This window comes from Leopardus geoffroyi, chromosome B3, assembly GCF_018350155.1.
Source record: "Leopardus geoffroyi isolate Oge1 chromosome B3, O.geoffroyi_Oge1_pat1.0, whole genome shotgun sequence".
Taxonomy (NCBI): domain Eukaryota; kingdom Metazoa; phylum Chordata; class Mammalia; order Carnivora; family Felidae; genus Leopardus; species Leopardus geoffroyi.
This window is the reverse complement of record NC_059337.1, coordinates 55,565,918-55,586,672: the sequence shown is the minus strand read 5'-3', so window position 1 is coordinate 55,586,672 and position 20,755 is coordinate 55,565,918. Positions and strand designations below refer to the sequence as shown.

Sequence of the window (20,755 nt, the reverse complement as noted above, 5' to 3'; positions counted from 1 at the left end):
ATCCCAATGTGATACCTCTTCTGATACATTCTTGTGTTATTATTTGTCTTTTTATTGGTCTGTGACTTTTCTCTTTGACTATTCTGTAAAGCTATTTGGGCATCTTTTATGTCTGAGCATTGTGCCACAACAGCTAACGTCTTTCTTATAGAGCAGGTGTACGTTATATTAAGGAGGAAATAAAGAATCAAAACAAAAGAGAGTTGATATTGCTGGTATTGCAGGAGTGAGGCAGAAGGAGGGGGGCGAGGGCAAAGGGGAGGAGGCTCTGGGACTGGAAGACAACACCTCAGGTTAGCCAAAGGCAGTGTTTAGAGTTACAATTTCCTTTCCTTTCAAATTTTGGACATGAAGATAAGTTATCGGTGATCCTAAACCAGAAAGCTATTGCTGACCCCAAAGTGATCCAATATGTGTGTGTCTGTGGTTGAAGACTGCATCCACGTGAGTCACCCTTCCAGCAATCAAGGGCTGCTGCTTTGATTCATTTTTAGCCAAACTAGCGACATTTTTCTGTAGGGCAGGTTCTTCGGTAGAGGGTTCCAGATAAATCAGATGCAGGTGTCACTGCTATGCTGGGATTTGCTCTCCAGGGATGAGCAGAGCTGATTACACTCCTTTAATATAAAACTTGTCATCTGCTCTGAAGAAGACAAGACTTTGTAAGAATGTTCCCTAATGGATGAACCCAATTATAGTGAAAGGTAAGCTCTTTAAACATTACTCTATTGATTCTTCTTTTTTCAGTTGTGAAACTGATTCATGTTCATGAATCATCCTTAATGGATATTGCTTTAAAGTATAAAAAGGAAGGAAAAGAGAGAAAGTGATTAATACTTGGAATTTATTCTAAATCAGCATCCTGACTCAGCACTGAAAGCAAGGGGGAAGAGATTTATTTAAAATCTTGAGCTCTTTTCCCCTAGAAAAATGTGGGGTCTTTTTTTTGCCTTTATAGGATCTACAAATTTGCCTCTGAGGATACGGTACAAACCATGGACCCTTCTCAAAAAATACTCATATTCAAACACTCAAAAGCTGCACTCTATTCCAATAAGGCAAACCCATAGACTTAATAAAATAATAGGCTATTAACATTAATAAAAAGTACTTTTTGTCTTAATATCTTTCTGTTTTTCCTTTAGTCAAAAGTTTTTCTGACCTGGCAGCCAAATGAATATCAAGGAAGAGGTTTATTGTGTTCAGATTGCCAAAGATTAAATACCAAAGGATGTTAATGCTACACACCTACTTGTGTTTTCATTTTATAAGTGGCAAAATTAATACTGAAGGTTTAGTATCAATTTTTATATATATTCAGATGCAAATGAATTTTTCGATAGGATAGAAGTTAAAAATAAAATGATAATCACGTACTCACCCAAACACATGGTTTGATCAGCATTTGTTTTAAAACCGGTGTGGCAAAGGCAATAAAAACTTCCAACTGTGTCAATACACTGTCCATGGCTGCATATGTTGGGGATTTCTTGGCATTCATTGCGATCTGTAGATAAAAAGCATCGTAAGTATCTTAGGTAGAGTTAGGGGACAAAACTGCATTAAGTAACTTACTTCTAGATATCATGCTCAGGATTAATCCTAGCTCTAAACCAAGCCAGTAAAACAGATACTGGCATTATATATATATACATTTTTTTTTTTTTACCTCAAAATCAGTTAAAACTAATGCTCTTTTACTGGGCACATTCAGAGTATGTTAACAATACATGAGGCGATGAAAAAAAATGTTCTGAAAGATGAGAAAAATTAGAAGTAGAATAGGGAAGAAGAAACCAAGCCGGGAGATAATCTGTTTGATAATTTGCCCAGGCAGTATCACAGACCGTGGAATGAATTAAGTATTTTGTCTAGTCAAGATTTGGTGTCTCAAGTCATGGACCCTTCATAGCTTCCCTTGGAAATATATATCAAAGTCAAACAAATCCCATTGCTAAGATAGGTTTTCTTGATGGACAACCCACACTGTCCCTTGTTTAGGTTTCAGTTCATTGTTTTGTCTTACTCCTATAACTTTTTGTTCCATCTTAACCAAGTCTTCATGTCTACACATGGCTCCTTTTAGCACTTGACAATCTTAATGATGTTTCTTTTTAGTCATATTCATTCAAGGGAATGACCTGTCATCTTGCTCCTGCCAGTCTTTAAGCCCTGAATTATATTTCTCATCAACTGAATCTTTGTTGCCCTCCTGAAATCTGATGATCTGGGGCGGGGAGGGGGGGAAGGGGGCAGAATTTATTATATGAATCTACAAATGATGTGATTACATGCCTACTTAGGTCTCTAATTTTTAAAGCTCTCAAAATTCTATGTTTAGGGCACAGGTCATCTGAAGAGCCCTGTATCATCCTGGTTGTCCTACTGTCATAAAAGAGAGCAAACAGCCAGAATGCCAACTAGAGTATAGATTCTGTAGAGCACAGTGACACCCTGCTTCCAGTTAAATAATGCAAACTTGCTGTTGGCCTGTCTTGCCTACTGAGAAGACAGCAACCGGAAATGGACACTTTTTGCCACACAGAGCAGTTGTGCTCATACCAGAAGAGAAGATATCCCATCTATTTCCTGTGCTCAGGCTGCCATTGTTATGACTACCTCCTTCCAATTATAGAACATTACAGCTGATGAATCACCATACAATTTAAAAGTCTTAAGTGAGCTTGAATATATCATCTTAATGGAGAAACTGGGATACCCGTAGCTTAGGAACTATTGCTCGCCTATCTAGAAATGCTTGTTAACCTAGTAAGTTATGATTATTCCCATTGGAGAAAACAGACTTAAAAAGGAGCAAACTGTTAAAAGACATTTTAAAAGATTTTAAAAGATACAAATGAAGATGATTCCTGAGTGAAGTCTTCAACCCTAGAGGCTGAATAATTGCAAAACTCAGGTACGTTCCCTTCTGAGGATTCCAATGAGTGAGGAAAAGTGAGCTTGGCCACAAATGACACTCATTCACAGCACTTATCATTGGTTAGCGCTGGATGAGTTTTATTTGTGCTAATGTTCTACAAGAAAATATGGCAGGGCTTAAGCCCTAGCAGGCCATGGTTGGACACCCTGTCTTGATGTATAAATAGCTTGTCCCACTTCTTGCCTGAGCGTGAAATGGTGTGAAACGACACGTTCTGTATTATCAGCAGTTCTTTATTTTGATTGGAATTATTTTGCCCAGTTTCAAAGACATATAAATTAAGAGCAAAATGCAGGGAAATGCTATAAATGCCAAGTTACACTACGGTATTGTGACTCATATCAGAGACGTCCCCATTTTTCCTGTCCTATTTTTTTAATACATGGGTAACAACCGCTTTGTTGACAAAATGCTAAACACTTGCACATGTTCCTTTAAACCCAACAAAACAAGCCTTGATTCTCAAAGTGAGTTTTTGTTCTGCTATTACACCCTCTTCCCACCAAGGTCTAGTAAAACAATGCAAAATACCCTACAGAGAGCGGTGCACTTCCTACCACTTAATCGCTGGTAGGCAAGGAAATCCAAGGAAAATTTGACCATGTTCCCTTGTGTTGTTTCATTCACAAATGCATAAAATATCCAGGAAACTCCTTGGGAAATGAACCACAGCAAAACAACACATTCTTCCTGACCTCCATGCTAAATATACAATGATTTACAATTACTCAAAAACTCACATGAAAATGATTCTGAGGTATAATTTTGCTTCTGGGCTGGAACACTGGTGTTTTAATTTTGGTGCCACTGGCTAGAAGATGCCGTCAGATACTTAAAACTTGACCATCCATATGTGCTAACATGCTCATCCTTCTTACTTTTACCGCATCCTTGACAAAAGTAAGCCATGAAATAACCTAACCTCTAGGGGACAGTTTCTCATTTTACTGTAGGTGACTTATGGCTAATGAAAGGCTGTTAATGTTTGCTGCCCTCAGTTCTGTAAGATGTTTAGGAGGATAAGTGGTGCTGTTGGTTCTTTTTGTTCATGCAGGTTAATCTAACTCAGCTCAGGAGAGGTTTGCTATAGAATTGGGGTGTGTGGCTGGAATGGTGGCAACCTCCCACCCTAAGGGGGATCATGTGAAAGGAAAAAAACAAATATCTGTCCCTGAGGACTGGTTAGGGGACTGTGTGCATGTGTGTGTGTGTATTTGAGGGAGGGGGTGTTTAGAGCAGGGCAGCAGATGAGCCAATCTGAAATCTATGTATGCACATGATATATGTCTCGTTTTGGAAACATCACATCTCTAAGGGTTTAGAAATTTCAACGGTTTTCCTTTTTTGCTGGCCTCGTGACTAGAACTCAGCAGTGTAAACCATAACTCAGGTGTTCTTCAAGTTAACCTTCTCAAAAAAATCCAGATGTCTGAAGCCTGCTGGAGATGGCGCGCTGGCGGGCCCACCCAGCCAGTGGGGAGCCACTTACCGTTGCACTGCCCTGTGGAGGTGAAGCGGTAGCCTGGCTTGCAGTCACAGCGGTAGCTGCCCGCGGTGTTGATGCACTCGGCATTGCGCTGGCACACAGGGCCGTTCTGACACTCGTCAATATCTCCAAGCAGAAGAGAATTTAATTAGAAGGAGGACAGAATGTGGGGCAAGTCAACAAAGGCTCTCACTTAAAATAGATTTCTATTTTCTTATTTTGATCAGTTCCATGGAACAGATAGTGGAAGACCTTTAAGACTTCTTTTCTAATTTTTCCACATTTTTGATATTTTTTGTAAATGCAAGTACTTGGTTTATGACCACATGTGGATTCTAATGATGCTTGTGTATAAAAGAAAAGTCATACACTCAGCTGCTAGGACCAGCGCTTGGCATAGTATAAACTGAACATCCTAGAAAATGTTGCATTTGCTCAAAGCCCCAGGGTTTTATGATTCATCGGGTTGCTTCGCCTTCGTATACATAGGGATCACTTGGGATCTTGTTGAAAAGTAGATTCTGATTCAGCATGTCTGGAGAATGGCTTGAGATTCTGCATTTCCAATAAGCCCGCAAGTGATACTGGTGCTCCTGATTCACAGGCAGTGCCTTGCACTTCAGGGCTGTAGGGGCTCCGGCTTAAATTACTGCCACATGGCAGTCAAATCAAGGAAACTTAATATGAGAGGCTGCACATAAAACTACTGACAACAACCCAACTCTCACTATCAAAGAAAAGAATAAATGGATACTCTGTGCTTCAGAGCTTTGACTATACTCAAGGGGGTTGTTTGCCTTTTTTTTTTTTTAATCAGGTAGCTAATATAGTTCAAATTCATGACATTATGAAAGTTCTCCATAGTCCAGGATATGCCTTGGGGCAAAATACATGTTCCCTGCCCCTGCTCCTATGAAACAATCTAACTCGGGTTAAGTCCAATAAAGGGAATAGCCTGGAACACAGATGGGAGCTGGCTCTTAGCACCAGTATTAGGGTTTTACAAAAAAGTGGACTCAGCCCAAGAAGTTCCCACAAGGGGGCGGCAAATACATCAACCTGTGCCTCACAGGTGTATGCTTGTGTGGCGGGAAAACCTCAGCACTTACTGTCAGTCAGTGGGAGTTTCTGCCTAATGTGGGGTGGGGTGGCGTGTGCCTCTCTGGGTAACAGATACAGGGCAGAAGTATGCCTGCCTTGGGTTCCAATGGAACCAAGACCAGCACCACTCTCCCAGCAGGTCTGCCCTGGTCTTAAGAGGGTACAGAAAGCTAGAAGGTAGCCAATCATTGGAAAAGCCAAATGGCATCACAGACAGGCATTTCTGTGAGGCATCAGATGCCGAGCATCGGATTATATGCATATTTGGGGAGAACAGATGCATGAGTGTTCCCTAAATACTTCTGGAATCCATTCCAATTTCAGGGTTATGGAGGCATGTATTAAATCAACCTTCATTTTCTGATTCTGAGAGCTAAGAGTGTGCTGGGAAGCAGCTGACCCCGGAATAAACATTCACCCTGAGAATGGATATTCTGTGAGACGGACACCAAAAGTTGGAGTGCTTTGTAATCTCAATATCCACTGAGTACTACCCTGACAGCAAAGTGTTTTACATTGGTACAGCTGTAGGCTTTCGATCTCACATGGACAGTAAGGTCTGGGTTAACTTGGCCATCATGGGTGACCATGCCTAAGGGTTTGGGCTCTGAATAGAAGAGAACAAGAGAGGCCCCAAGAAGGTGGCAGGCATCCTAGCCATTTATGAAAGGGGGAAGACTGGCTATGAGGAAGGCAGGCTACTTTACCATCATCAGCTCCTCTGCTGTGGGCTCCTTTCTTTTCTCCTGCATCATGCTTCCTCTCCGGAACACCTTATCCTTGATGGCCTTCCAAAGCACAGGGGCTAGTGCCAAGGTCTGAGATGACTATTTCCTAAGGAAGGTTCTGAACGGCTATCACCCCATTTACCCCTCTCCGGGAGGCAGTAACATGTGCCCACCTGGCCATAGTAGCTAAAAGCCTGGTGAAGAGAATTTAACAAGCATGTGCTTAGGGCCATAACTTTACTCATGGTCTGTAAGTTGTCCCTAGTCTATGGGAAAAAAAGGTTTTTTAACATTAAAATATTGACATATGTGCTCTCATACATGCTCTAAGGGGTAATAACCCTTTCTGACAAGAACAAAAATTCTGCAAGAGGCCCCAAGTTTAAGTATTAAATAGACAATTATTCCAGCTACCCTAGGGCACATGGTATATTTAATAACCAGCAATGTCCCTTTTACTAAAATGTGAAAGTACACTATCTTCCCCAGATGTAGGGGAATATGAAGTGTTGTGAGGAATGCACGGCATCACAGTACATGCACATGGCAAGGGGAGGTAATGTGAAAATGAAAAAAGTACCACTTGCACACATGCCAACATTCTTCATATAAAATCAAATTTGCTGTTCTTGCCATTTGGAATTCTCTCATGCATTTGGAATATTTGCATTAACCTTGTTTTCACTTGGGAGTAGCACAGGCTCCGTTTGGAAGGGAACACTAATTTTGAGATTCAAGTAAAGATGACCGCCCACCACTCCTGCTCACTTTTAAGCAATGAGAAACAAAAGCAATCTATGCGACACACCCAGGAAATCAAGGCTTTCTTATATCAGCTGGGAAATCTAATATATTGTGTATAGGATGGGGCTGGGGAGTGCACGTCCTGCTTTTTCCACGGGGACTTAGGGAAGTTTTTCCATGAAAAAATGATGTTCCACATGGTGCCCTACACTATTGCTAGAGCTTGATGGATTGCTGAAATTCCAATGTTGTGAAATTGGCCAAGTGTGTGTGCGTAAGTAGCTTGTCAGTTGGCTCATTCCTGGACATGATATAGTGACATCACTTACCTTCACAAACCAACAACTTGTCATTATAGAAAAAGCCCACTGGACATTCACATCTGAAGCTGCCAACCATGTTGATACACACTCCGTTTTCACAGACCCCTGGGATCTCCCGGCATTCATCAATATCTGAAAACAGAGCAGCCACACATGAGTGACAGCACGGCACTGAGAGTCGGCAGCTTCTAACTCCATGTTCTACATAAGGTCCACAGTGAAAAAAGAGAAAGTGCATGGGTGTGTGGGTGCATGGGTGTGTTGGTGGGTATGTGTGTGTTGGGGTGGTGACAGTGGAAAGGGGGGACATCAGTTGATATCAAATTGAAATAACTAAACTGCTTTCAGACACTCATGTGTCTATCTGGATTTAGTATCTTTTTGGTTTTGTTCTGAAACAAACCAGGTAGGCGCCATCTTGGTATCCCCTGGGCACTATGCACTGGGTGAATAGAATAAAGTGACAGCTGAGAATAAACGGCCACTCTACCCAAAGTGTGTGGTGGTGTTTGGCCAAAATGGGAAAGGAGAGCTGGTGAAGAACAGAGGAGCTTATGGTCATAGCCAGCTCTGATCTTTCAGATTCCCCTTCAACATCCCCTTCCTCTTTCACATGGTTTTGAAAAGGAGGTACATTAGGTCTGGGGCTGTGAGCTAGGCCCATGCTGACTGTGGGGGCCAGCACCGAGAAGGGCTATAGCCACAGACTGTGGTTTCCTAAGGCCAGAGGCTGAGGCTGGCTACAACTCCACTGTGTTACCAGCCCCTACCATGCCGTCTGATCAATGTTAAGCACCAATTAAAATTTGGTAAATTAAGAACCAGTATCTGGAAGTTGGGACCGGTGAGCATTAAAACAGGATCCAAGCAGGAGTGACAGCAGAGCTACAACGCAGGCTGTGAGAGCAGGGCTGGCCAGCTGGTGAGGTGGCCTTGTGGGCAGGTCTCACCTCCTCACCAGCCTGGTGGTCCAAACTCTTTCTGACCTGCTCTCAACTCCCAACCATTCAGTGTCTTCTAGGATAATAACAGTAAGAGTGTTAGTAGTGTCTCACTTGCTATGTACCTGGCATATTTCTCAACATTCAACCTGGATTTACTCACTGAATCATTACAGCCACTCTACGAGATGGTCTCCAGGTACTGTGACAACTGTCACTATGCAGATGATGGAACTGAGGCCAAACCAGCAGAAGGAACTTGCCAAAGACCACAAAGCTAATAAGAGGCAGAGTCAGGATTTGACACGAGGAATCCGCTAACAGGCTATCCTACCTCCCTCGGGCTTTTGCACGTCACAGTCAACAATCTTCACAAAACCACAATCAAATTACTTGTTATCCTGGAGGGCCCTTCCGCCACTGCTTGGTGGAATTTCACAAAGTGCTTCAGAAGCTGGGAAGGGATGTAAAGCTTTGGTCTTTCCAACCCACTAGGTTTGTGTTACCTCGCCGTTGAGACACTTCCGTTTACATACGATAGTCAGGAGCCTCTGCAAGGACTCTGTTTGCCTAAGTCATAAGAAGGGCCACAGTTGTGGAGCTTACAAGAGACACCACGATTTCAGAATAATCATACTCTAAAGCCAACCTGCTTTGAAGAAGTTTGACAGACCACAGGTTTATTTTAGATCCTTTTCTAAAGGGTTTGATTTTGTTCAAAGGAAAAATAATCTCTTTAATGGAAAAAACAACTTAGAGTATATTGCTATTTTGAATGCAGGTGATTATGTTTTTGGATTTTTCACATATTTGCCATTCACGTTCTTAAAAGGCTATGCAAAGTAACATCACAACTGTGAATGATCAGCAAACAAAAAGATAATTCAGACGACATTCTTTTATTATTTAAAATGTGAGACATTATGTTCACGTTCATTTATTTTAAATATAAGTGATGTATTATCAAGTTTAACAATAATAGACTGGGTCAAATTTCTAGCCATTGTTAGGCATAAAATAGCAAAAGGATATATTAAAAATTGTATTTTCTTTTCCTGTCTGGATTTCATTTGAACTTCAACTTGGAGAAGTTTATATTTTAAGACAAGATTAATAAACTTGCTATAGTTTTAACCCCATACGAATGGGTTCTATATGCCAACAATCTTAAGACCTTTCAGAAGGAGAGTATAAAGCTCAAATAAAACAAAGTTTCTCAGTCATCTAAATATTTTGTCATGGTGGAATTTGGTAACATTAAGTATATTGCTAACTATCACATTTCCAGCTTTCAAGAGCTCGAGGCAAAGCAAGCTGTGAGTCAGGACTGGATTTGGGTCCCAGCTCTGTTATTAATTAGCTAGGTGACCTCGGCCGAGTCCCTTCCCCTCTCTGGGCCCCTGTCCCCTCAACTGTAAAGCAGTGTGTTTGAACTGGATGATGTCTGAGATGTCTCCAGCTCAACTAGTAGACGACGTTGGTGCTGTTTCCAGTCTTTTGCCTGCTGCCAACCTCGGAGGGCAGGCCTTGCTGGGGGACATGCCTGGTCTGTCCGTGGAGAGTCATTATTATTAAAGACCACTTATCTTTGGATCGGAGATTCTAGGGAGATGAAAAGATCTGTTTTGGGAAGGGGAAAAACAAAGCAGCGAGGGCCAGGTGTTTCATGCCAATGTCATTTAGCAGTTTTTCTTTCCAAACCATGAAGTTTCTTTGGACGTTGACTAGACTGTTGAGCCATATGGATTTGGCACTAAGAGAACCAGGCTGATTGCTGGACCAGACCCTTGTTTTCTTAAACAAGGTCATTGGAAAGGCTGATGTGGATTTCAGTTTACTTATGAGGAAGAAGGTGGAACAAAGTGAGTGGTGATGTTTGCTACTAGACACAACTGCTCGGACTTAAGACGGGCATCTGAGGATGCATATAAATCACACTGGGGAAAAACTCTGAGAATGCAATAGCTTTCCATCTATTTTTATGTTATTTTCTTTTAAACCACAAAGGCATTGCCTCCATTGGCCGAATGCTGTGCAAGACTTCGGAATCTTGCACAAGCATCTTGAGCACTGCAGTGGTCTCTGCTCCAGTTACCAGATGGGGCCTCCGAGAGGAGTGGCCTCCTTTTTTTTTTTTTTTATTGCACATCTGAAATTCCCAAAGCAGATAACCTGAGGAGAATCCATGTGAGATAAAACGGATCCCCTAAAGTGCTTTATGTGTACAACCCACACATAAAGATTGGTATGAAAAGTCATATTAAACTCATGTCATAGTCAGAAGGAAAGATTGGGAATTATATAGTCAAAGCAAACGTCAACTGGCCCTACTCCCAGAATCTCTCCCTTTGTTGATGCCTAGGGTTGGTTTAACTAAGCTTGATTGTAATTTTGTGAAAAGCTTTCCAGTCCCCTTAATCATGAGCAACGAATGCTGCCGCCAATTAGGTGGAGCGACACGGGGTGTTTGCGGTTTGTTTCAAAGTAAGAATCAGTGTTTCAATAAAACTAAATGGCATTGTTTCACTAGTTTTTCCTTCTAAGAAAAAAAAAAACAACCTGAGAAAAATAAGGGTGTGTATTCCTGTTTTCAAACACAAAGGCAAACACAGAAAATTCCAACAATGGCATCATAACTCACCAACAGGTAAGCCGGTGTAAATGTCAATGACGAAGCCTGGTCTTTGACTTCCACAGAGTGTAGCAAATTCATCTGCAGTAATTCATTAAACAAAGTTGGGGTGAGAGGAGTGAGAATAGGGGTCAGCAAAGAGCAATGACTGGGCCGAAAGAAATTACTTTGGAAACATCTTGCAAAATATTTATCTGTATTTTGAGGAATTTAAAATAAAAAATAAATCTGAGAATCCCCACAGATGTTGTAACCTTGTCCTTAAGGCAAATGCTGAATGAAAAGCGACCTCATGTTGACGTAATACTGAGGAAGAACCAGAGGTCTCCACATCACAGCCCACGCATTTGTATGAGCTTGCCTGTAGGAATTTGGGTTTCTAGAAGGATGTTGTTCAGCTCTGAACCCAGGGACTGGCAAGAGGGCCTCTTTCCACTCACATGAAGGGATCTGGGATTTTAGGAATGCTTACAAAAATCATTTCCTCAGTAGATTGGGGGGAGACTGTAGCAAATCTAGCCAAGTTCTTGACATCAGTTCTATTAATGACTAATTCAGTTCAAACAACCAACTTATGTCATTACTTCAGTTTTTGGAGCTGGATTTCGTTTGGTGCAGCTCTTTCCTTCTTTCTCTCTCCCTCCTCCGACCTTCTATCTTTCTCTTGCTCGTCTGAATTCATCAAAGTTGATAACAGAGGATGAACTAAATGTCATCTGCAGTCCTTCTAACTCAGAGGTTCTGTAATTCCAGATCATGACTGTAACTGATATAGCATGGTATCAATTTAAGCTCAAGGTGGTCATTGCCTTATTGGTCAAACCCACTAAAAAGCATAAAACGTCTCTGAAAGTAGTTTGGTCAAAATGTAGCATGTTCTTCTTCTACTGCTTTATTTCCTTCATATCTGACTGTCTACTTTTAACAAATATAATGCCAGCTGACACTGGTCATCCAGACATATTTCAGGAACTTCTAAAATGTGTGCAGATTACATACCTAAATGAAAAGCCATGACTAGATTTGGCCAAGATTCAACATGAATAAGAAATCTTGCATTTTAGATAAAAAATATGCACATTCTTAATTCAGATACTTTTGAAAGTAATGAAAGTCTTTAGTAAGGGTTTCCAAAACAGTCTCTAGGGGAACACACAATGATCCATCAAGATAAAAAAGAAACTACTAAGATTTTCATTTCTCTTCACAAAATATAATTAAAAGAAATTAATTTTGTATATATTTTCTAATAGAACAGTTCATGAAAATAACAAATGCAATAATAAATGCATTTTTCAATCTAGTTGAAAAATATATGTAGAGATATATACACATATACTTTTACATGGAAACGCACACATCAAATAGGTGTAACCCCCCTGCTTTTTAACTGATAGGTATGTATGATCAAAAGATTTGAAGACCATTGGTGAAGATCAGGGGTTAGCAATTTCTTTCTTAACGGACTAAAGAGTAAATATTTTAGGTTTTGTAGGCTGTGCAGTCTCTATTAAAACTACTCAACTATCCTATGAAAGCAGCCACAGGAAATATGTAATCAGATTTGTGTGGCTGTGGGGGCGCCTGGGTGGCTCAGTCGGTTTAGCAGCCGACTTCGGCTCAGGTAACGATCTCGCGGTCCGTGAGTTCGAGCCCCACATCAGGCTCTGTGCTGACAGCTTGGAGCCTGGAGCCTGTTTCGGATTCTGTGTCTCCCTCTCTCTGACCCTCCCCTGTTCATGCTCTGTCTCTCTCTGTCTCAAAAATAAATAAACGTTAAAAAAAATAAAAAAAAATTTGTGTGGCTGTGTTCTAATATGATTTTATTTATAGACACGAAAATTTGAAGTTCATATACTTTTCGGGACATAACATATTATTCTTTTGATATTCCCCAACCTTTTAAAACATGTAAAAACCATTCTCAGCTTTGGGCCACACAAAAATTAGTGTGGGCTAGATTTGGCCCAGGGGCTGTACCTGGCCAACCCCTGGTCGAGAGATGTCTTGCAGACTGTGGATAACTCATAGGTAATTCTAAGTGATGATTAATACATTATTTCTAGAGGAAACAATGGAGGAACTGGTATATTTTACTAAAAAAAAGAATATTCTGTTTCACATGTAATCAGATAGAACCAGACAAGAGATTTAGTATCTTACAGATCACTGTGGGGAACAGAGTAGGTACCACAGAATACTATCCTTAACTGCATCACAGTTTATTTTACTCTAGATAAGAACATTAGTAAATGATGTCATCATTTACCATGTAAGAACCACGCACCATTTCACTTCATTTACTCCAAGGACATGGGTTAGACTTTTTTTTTTTTTTTAACTTTTTTTTTTTTTTTTAACGTTTACTTATTTTTGAGACAGAGAGAGACAGAGCATGAACGGGGGAGGGTCAGAGAGAGGGAGACACAGAATCTGAAACAGGCTCCAGGCTCTGAGCTGTCAGCACAGAGCCCGATGCGGGGCTCAAACTCACGGACCGTGAGATCATGACCTGAGCTGAAGTCGGACGCTCAACCGACTGAGCCACCCAGGCGCCCCTAGACTTTTTTGTTTTTAAACAAATAACATTACATAGATTTTTCTCTATGAGGATATAAGAAAAAATTTCTCTCCAATCTCAGTACCATGAAGAGTTGCACTTTCCTTTAGTGTTTAGTTTGCTTTCTAGTCATTGAGACCCTTAGACTTGATTATCTCCCCCTTTTTATATGAGCTGCTAGAAAGTTTGGAGCCAAACTTATTGCTCATCTTTGGCAAGTGTGTAGAAATTCCCAGCTTGGATTTTTGCGTATTAGCCTCGCTCCTTGCTCCAAGTTTCTTACCCTTGTTTGCCATTTGCCTTAGGCCTTCTTATTTTACATTCAAATCTTTGTGGGCTGCCTTAAATTCTTTTTGGAACAAGACCAGTTATAAATAAGTAAGAATAATAGGAATATGGTTCACCTATTTGTCATATCGCTTCGCCTAACGTTTCTAGTCTTTCAGTTACATGGTGAACTCCATGACGATAACAGTGTTTCTGTTTCTCCCCTCTATGCTGAGTCTGTAAGTGTGGCGAGTGAACTAGTGTACAAATTAGACAGTGTGTCCTGTGACTCAATTTTCAGCTGGAAGGACCAGAATCAACTGTGAACTTACACAGTTGCCTCTGTGAGCTAATTTTTTGCTTAGGAAGATAAACGATGGACTTTTTTCTTGCCTGGCTGAGACTCATTTCTCTCAACAATCCATGGGTAACTTATCAACCTATGTTTTTGGTAATGGTGCAACTCACCTGTGCTCGGGATGGGACACTGTTCACAGGGCTTATTCCAGGCCCGGCCAATGTTGTAGGAACAACAGCACATCTTCTTGGTCATATTGAACAAAAGTTCTCCGTCGCAGGTCTGGTTGTCAGCGTAATAGTTTCTGTAGCACAAACTTCTTCTCATATCTAGAGGGAAGGGGATGGTGATACCATGGGGAAAGCACACTGGATGTCTAAGGGGATACTCAAGGAGTATGTTTCTTTTGGATTTTATTGTAACTTGACTTGGATGAGAGCAGGAACAGCCTGCCCTTACCCAATTTTCTATCCACATCTGCCGCTATAAGAAAGGGGACTTTGAGAAATGTATTCCCTGGGATTTGGGGCCACAGAACTAAGTCATTATGGAGCCGCAGCATTAATAAACTTTACACGACTCTCCACCCAGACTCTTAGTAACAATTCTCCACTGCTATTTGGCAGTAATTTTCTCATTTCCGACTCATGATGTTTTAATACTGTAAGTCAGTGCTGTAAATATAATTGTATAAAGATACACCCAAAGTCAAACAAAAGAAGTACTATTAAACCGTTGTTTGGGATTTTCCAACATTACATTTTAAAGAAAACTCCCAACCACCCACACAAGGTGGGGAAAAAAGGCCAAGCTTATGGTTTACAAGGGAGGAGGCTCTCACAAAGACAGTGGAAGGGTGGCAGGCAGCACTCGGTCTGATGAGTAACATAACACTAAGGACCAAGTGCTGGGCTTACAAGCTCTTTTTCTCTTCACAGATGAAGATCGGACATGCAAGATTAAGAAAAACTTGAACTTACCCATGCAATTATTTCCCCCATTCACTTGCATGTAGTCTGGAGGGCAAATACAGGTGTAGTTGCCGACGGTATTGTAACACGTCCCCGGACCACAGATTCCGGGAGTCTCACATTCATTCACATCTGTAATCCAGACAGAAAGTGGTATACGAATATGAAAGCTTCACTCTTTGGAATGGCCTGATACTCAGTGTCAACATAAATGTCGACAATGGAGGAGAAAATCCACAGGGCACTTTGAAATCTGGATAACAAAAATAGATGTTTAATTCATCGGTGCCCTTTGCCTATGCTAATGTGTATGTTTTCAGGAAAGGAAGTGCCAGAAAAAAAGGTTTTGCCTTCTGATAGGAGTTCCTAATAGATGAGTCCATAACATCCTGAAAGGCATGCAGAGATGGAGATGTGGAGAAATCTTTCAGAAAGACGGCTAATACGTCATATGTTTACAAAATCTGTGGAAGAATATAATAGACCCTGAAGCCATTCAACAACCACTTTCATGAATTTGCATTGGTAAGGTAGAATGGAAGTAGGTATTTAACACCTCTATCCCCATTTTCAAACACAGAGGTTGACTCTAATCTTTGTTGATTCCAGGGGTCTTAGAGCTGTGTTATATACACTGTGATACTCAATTAATACACAGTGAGGTCATCCTTTATCGAAGTCACCTCATAAGCCTTTTGGAGAGCCAGAGGCATATTTCTCCTCCAGGATACAGGGAAGTATCTTCCTAACTAGTCATGTGACTCCCTCATATAGATGAAAACCATCTTTCCCACCACAGTCTATGGCCCAAGTGCTTTGAAAGCCAGAAGTGGTCAATATTCTCCATCTTTCCAATAACACAGGATGAACAGGAATTATCACTTACATCTTAAGACCAAAGAGGCTGCCTTTTTAAGAGAAGCTCATTTTGGTTCATTAGGACAGATAAGTGGTAAAGACCAGGAAGAAGAGAAACTCAGTGCTTCCCAGAATACAGAGGTCCTTGAAATGAGACCTGAGCTACTCTAATATAAATGGCTTTTCTCAAGAGCCCAGAAAACTGCAGGCATAAGTGAGACAATGGCCTAAGATAATAAAACTCCACTTTTCTCAGAAGAAGAGGAATATTTGGGGCGTATCAGAAATGATATCCCATCAGTAACATTCGTGCAAGCTGCCACAAGTATGGCACATTTACCTGGCTAGGTTCATGTTTAGACCATTGCGCTATATAGCTAAATTCTTAGTTTTACTGGTGACTGTATACTGGCTTTTGAGGTCAGTTCTCAATAGCTGAAAGAACTTATCCTCCTAAAGGACCATTTACCGTCACACACTCGGGTATCTTCATTCAGGTAGTAACCGGTTGGACAGCGGCACTGGAAACTGCCGAAGGTGTTGATACATTTCCCGCCTTGGCACAGTCCTGGGAGCTCCTGGCACTCATCAATGTCTGTCAAAATGAAAACAACAGCATTTCTTCAGCACTGTAAATAAACCCAAGGAAGTTCAAAATGCGCATACTTTAAGATCAAGGATACAGAATTACCTTCCAGGATGACAGTGATAGGGTTGGGCCGAAAACCTTCTCCTCCAGGACAAAGAATTTTGTACTCAGCTATTGAAACAAAAAATCAAATGGAGTTCTTTTGACTCTAAAATTTCTAGAAATCGTATCCTCAAGAGAAATACTGACATAGCCAACTGAAAATATTCATTTTCAGGAATCCTTAGCAGTTACCCCACCCATCTTAAGCAAGTTAACAACTGTGTGTATGCATGTTATTTTCAAATGGCTTTTACTAAGGGTGCCAGAAAGATGGAAGGCCACTGTCCTCAGTCTTTGGACCCACCACCTACCCTCCTGGCCTCATGTTCCTGTGAACATGTTTTATTCACGTTCATCACTAGTAGTGATGAAGTAGTAGTTCTTGTCATCACTACTTCTTTGTAAAGATTTTCTTCCCCTTTTCATTTTCTAACAAACTCCTCCATTTTTACATTTTGTTCAGCCTTACTTCCTGGGAATTACTGCCTCCCTTAATAATGTTAATCAGCCTGTCTCCAAAACTCTTTCCAAACAGAACCTTAGGGAAAGCTGTTCTTTCCTGGTTCCCATCCCACTTTTGTCTTTAATGCCTAGAGATCTTTCTTGCCCCTCTATTTTACTGAGTGCAATACTGATTCCCTTGGTTTCCCAAACCAACTTTCTACATTGTCCTTTGATTTTATCCATTAATTCTGTCATTCAAGTATTTCACTCAAGAACATTTATTTCAGTGCCGTGCGCCAGCAGTGTGATACTTACAGGCACATGCGAGTAAGAATGAACCTAACTGGGGCCTCTGGGTGGCTCAGTCAGTTAAGCATCTGACTCTTGATTTCAGCTCAGGTCGCAATCTCATGGTTGTGAGACAGAGCCCCACATCAGGCTCAGTGCAGAGTATGGAGCCTGCTTGGGATTCTCTCTCTCTTTGCCCCTTCCACGCACACACGTGTGTGCACGTGCGTGTGCTCTTTCTCTCAATAAATAAATAAACTTAAAAAAAAATGAACCTAATCTGCTGTGTCATCCTGGTGAGCTTTGATAAAAATTAGCTCTTTCATAATCATCTTAATCTTTCCAAATCTGATAATCCCTCTCCTGGCTTTCTGAAATGCTATGTGTATATGCCTAAATGTACACATGTATTATTTCAGTTCCAGGTCTGATCCAGTTTGGGGTAGTGTGGACCTATTTCTTTACTAATAATTTTTTTTTAAGTTTGTTTGTTTGTTTATGAGTACGAGAAAGAGAATTCCAAGCAGGGTCCATGCTCCGTGTGGAGCCTGACACAGGGTTGGATCTCAGTAAACCTGTGAGACCATGACCTGAGCCAAAACCAAGAGTTTGCCACTTAACCAGCGACCCAGGAACCCTACTTTGCTAATCATTATTAATCAATAGAGCTGACTCCCCTACTTAAACACCTTGGTTTGCTTCTTTCAACGTCAATGAAATTAACTACCTCCCTCTTTCATTTTTTCTTTCCTTCTCTTCCTCTAATCATACACTCTTTTTAAGTCTCCTTTTTCAGGTCACACCCTGCCTTCAAGGCCCAGGGAAAAAACGCACAAGGTCATCACCACCTCTGCCATTTCAGAACTGACTTGCCTTTCTGAAGAGAAGAAAGAAGGTGCCTGCTAAGCCTTCATCCCTGTGCTGAGTGCTTGACATGAACGACTTCCTTTAATTCTATGAGGCATTATATGAATGAGGAAGTTCAAGTCTTGCTAAGTAATTTGCCCAAAGTTACATTGGTGCCAAGTGATATAGAGTCCTAACTGGAGCGAGGAGTGCTCTTTCTCCTGCGCATGGCACTGTTTCTGTTCTTTCTTCCCTTATTGAGACCTACACTCAATTACAGCTTTTATGTTTGGGTCACACTTTGCTAGCTGTACACTTCTGGAGGGCAGAATCTAGTCTAATTCATCTTTGCACACTCAGAGTACACACTCTAGGTACCCAACAAATAATTTTAGAAAAAGTGAATAAATGAGCCTTCCGCAGGGAAAGAATCGGTACCTATCCCAATATACACTGTTAGCAGCAGCATCAACCTTTGCCTAAGAAGCCACATCTGACTGAATCCTAATATAGGACCCACTTAGAAAAATGTGAAGCCTTTTCTATTTTTAGGAGACTTATTTATGTCCTTAAAATCACATTCTAAAGCTTTCTTTCAAGTAATACCATAAGAATAGAAATAACCTTCCCTTTCGTATTTACTTAACTAATCACTTTTCTTTTACCAGGGACCAAGGGTCTAACCTATCCTAGAGCTTTCGATAACTAGCCCACACATCTATTGATGTGTTCCTGGAAGGTAAGCAATATTATGTAAGTAACCTAGCCTGTAAAAATCTTCTTTAAAATAGTGCTATGTACTTTTCACTCACACAGAAATGAAATGTCACCTGCCTGCCCCACCTGCCCTTTTAGTACAAGGCAACTGGGGACTCTTCTGACACTCAAATTGGGAATGGGGTCCCTCAATAGGGCTGAGAGGTTTGATCTCCTTTCCCTGACTGAAGACTAGAGACTGGAGGCAGCTCCCTCTTTCTGTAGCTTCTGTCCTGTGGATCTAGAAAGGAGAACAGGCCTGAGCAGGAATAATAATAATAAACAGGAGGATGTACACTTACATGTGTTCACAGGAGGGCACAGTTCACAAGGAGTACCCCAGGCTTTACCCAAAGAACAGCAGCAGGAAGCCTTGGAGACACCAACTCCAATTTCATTGCTACAGGCTGTATCTCCATTGTCTCCTCGAGGTCGAACATCCAGATAGCAATTTCCAGAGCGGGTATCTATTTACCATGTATAAACAAAAGAGTGTCAAGAATATTCTCTCTATGGGAGGGCTGGATATTGAAATCCATTTCAGAAACTGTTTAAACACTGCAATTTACTTTTACCACGAAACTAAGAAGTGCCCAAACACATATACTGGGAATTTACCTACAGAATAAAAAAATAACTAAAAGTATAAATCAGATTTAGGCAATGTTTAAATTTTTATGGTATTACTTTTTTAAAAATTTGAGAATGGAATGTTCAATGCTGCTTTCAAAGTAAAAGTATACTCTCTAAAAAGTTTTAAGATCTTACCAACACAGCCAACTCGAGTTGGATTCAGCTCAAAGTCGGGTGGACAGTCACAGGTATAGCTGCCTGGAGTGTTGACACAGTTCCCACTGATACACGTGGTTGGATCCAGACATTCATTAACGTCTAAAACCACACAGCAAGGGGCACAATTATCAGCCAATGTGGGGCAGACGTCACCATACAACGGTAGCAGTGGATCTGGGGCTCCCAACAAGAATTTTAAGAGTTACTAGTTACATTACGCCTAGAAATACGGTCTTCCACTTCTGAAATAAAAACCCCTCAGGAAGGAAATATGTCATAGTCTTTGGTCTTTTTCCCCTGGAACACATTTAGCATTCAAATTTGTCATCAGGAGAAAATATAACTTTGGAACTAGGAAAAATATTCCAGTCAAGGTAACTGAAAGGAAAACACTACTGTGACCTCGGTCAACCAAAAATTCAGACACAGGTTTTAAGAAAATATATTTAATATGTGCGGCTTGTTATTTCATCAAATTAGAGCAAGATGTCCCAGGGAACCCTTAGGAGCAGGCAACTTCTGCTGCTTCCCCAACCGGGCACGCTCGCCTCGGTGCAGCTGAGTACAAGGCAGACACACGCACAAGGCTTAGTGTGCTTCCTCAAGCCTGCTAAGAGTCACTCTCCCATCATTGATGCTGTGTGGAATATTTCCCTTTCAGTTTCTATTCCAAAAATATGTACAGACTTCCGGATTTAAGATGTGGGTTTTGGCAAATTCTACCTCGTGTAATCCTTTTGTCTGTTTTGAACACTGATGAAATACTTAAGAACAGACAAGCTGACTCAGAGAGAAGAGAACGGGAAATGAGGATACCTTTCTCCTTGGGTTTCCCTCCCAGCCTGCTGTGGACCTGGTAACCTTCCTGTAGGTTCCACTGCAGAAAATTCATTTGCTCAGATTGCATGTGAACTTGGAGGGACAGGGAAGACTAGTAGAAATGAGGTCAGACAGAACGATGCTGATGGTAAGCTGGGGCACTGAGGAAGGCATATGGGCCCTGGAGAGGCAACTTCCTGAGGCATGCTAGAGGCCTGGCTTGGTGTCATGAGTTCCCATCAAAACAAAACAAAACAAAACAAAACAAA

At 41.2% G+C, this 20,755-nt stretch overlaps 1 protein-coding gene across 2 annotated transcripts in view; it reads right to left on the bottom strand.

Annotated features, from left to right (window-relative positions):
* Positions 1 to 20,755, bottom strand: part of FBN1 (fibrillin 1) — a 232,220-nt gene that overhangs the window by 34,663 nt on the left and 176,802 nt on the right. For both annotated transcript variants that reach the window (XM_045449811.1, XM_045449810.1), the window contains exons 37-46: positions 19,644 to 19,766; positions 19,178 to 19,342; positions 16,542 to 16,610; positions 16,320 to 16,445; positions 15,002 to 15,124; positions 14,192 to 14,350; positions 10,906 to 10,977; positions 7,330 to 7,455; positions 4,431 to 4,553; positions 1,382 to 1,507 (exon numbers count right to left, since the gene is read on the bottom strand). In XM_045449811.1, the coding sequence (XP_045305767.1) occupies positions 1,382 to 1,507; positions 4,431 to 4,553; positions 7,330 to 7,455; positions 10,906 to 10,977; positions 14,192 to 14,350; positions 15,002 to 15,124; positions 16,320 to 16,445; positions 16,542 to 16,610; positions 19,178 to 19,342; positions 19,644 to 19,766 (1,212 nt within the window). The remainder of the gene's footprint in view (positions 1 to 1,381; positions 1,508 to 4,430; positions 4,554 to 7,329; positions 7,456 to 10,905; positions 10,978 to 14,191; positions 14,351 to 15,001; positions 15,125 to 16,319; positions 16,446 to 16,541; positions 16,611 to 19,177; positions 19,343 to 19,643; positions 19,767 to 20,755) is intronic.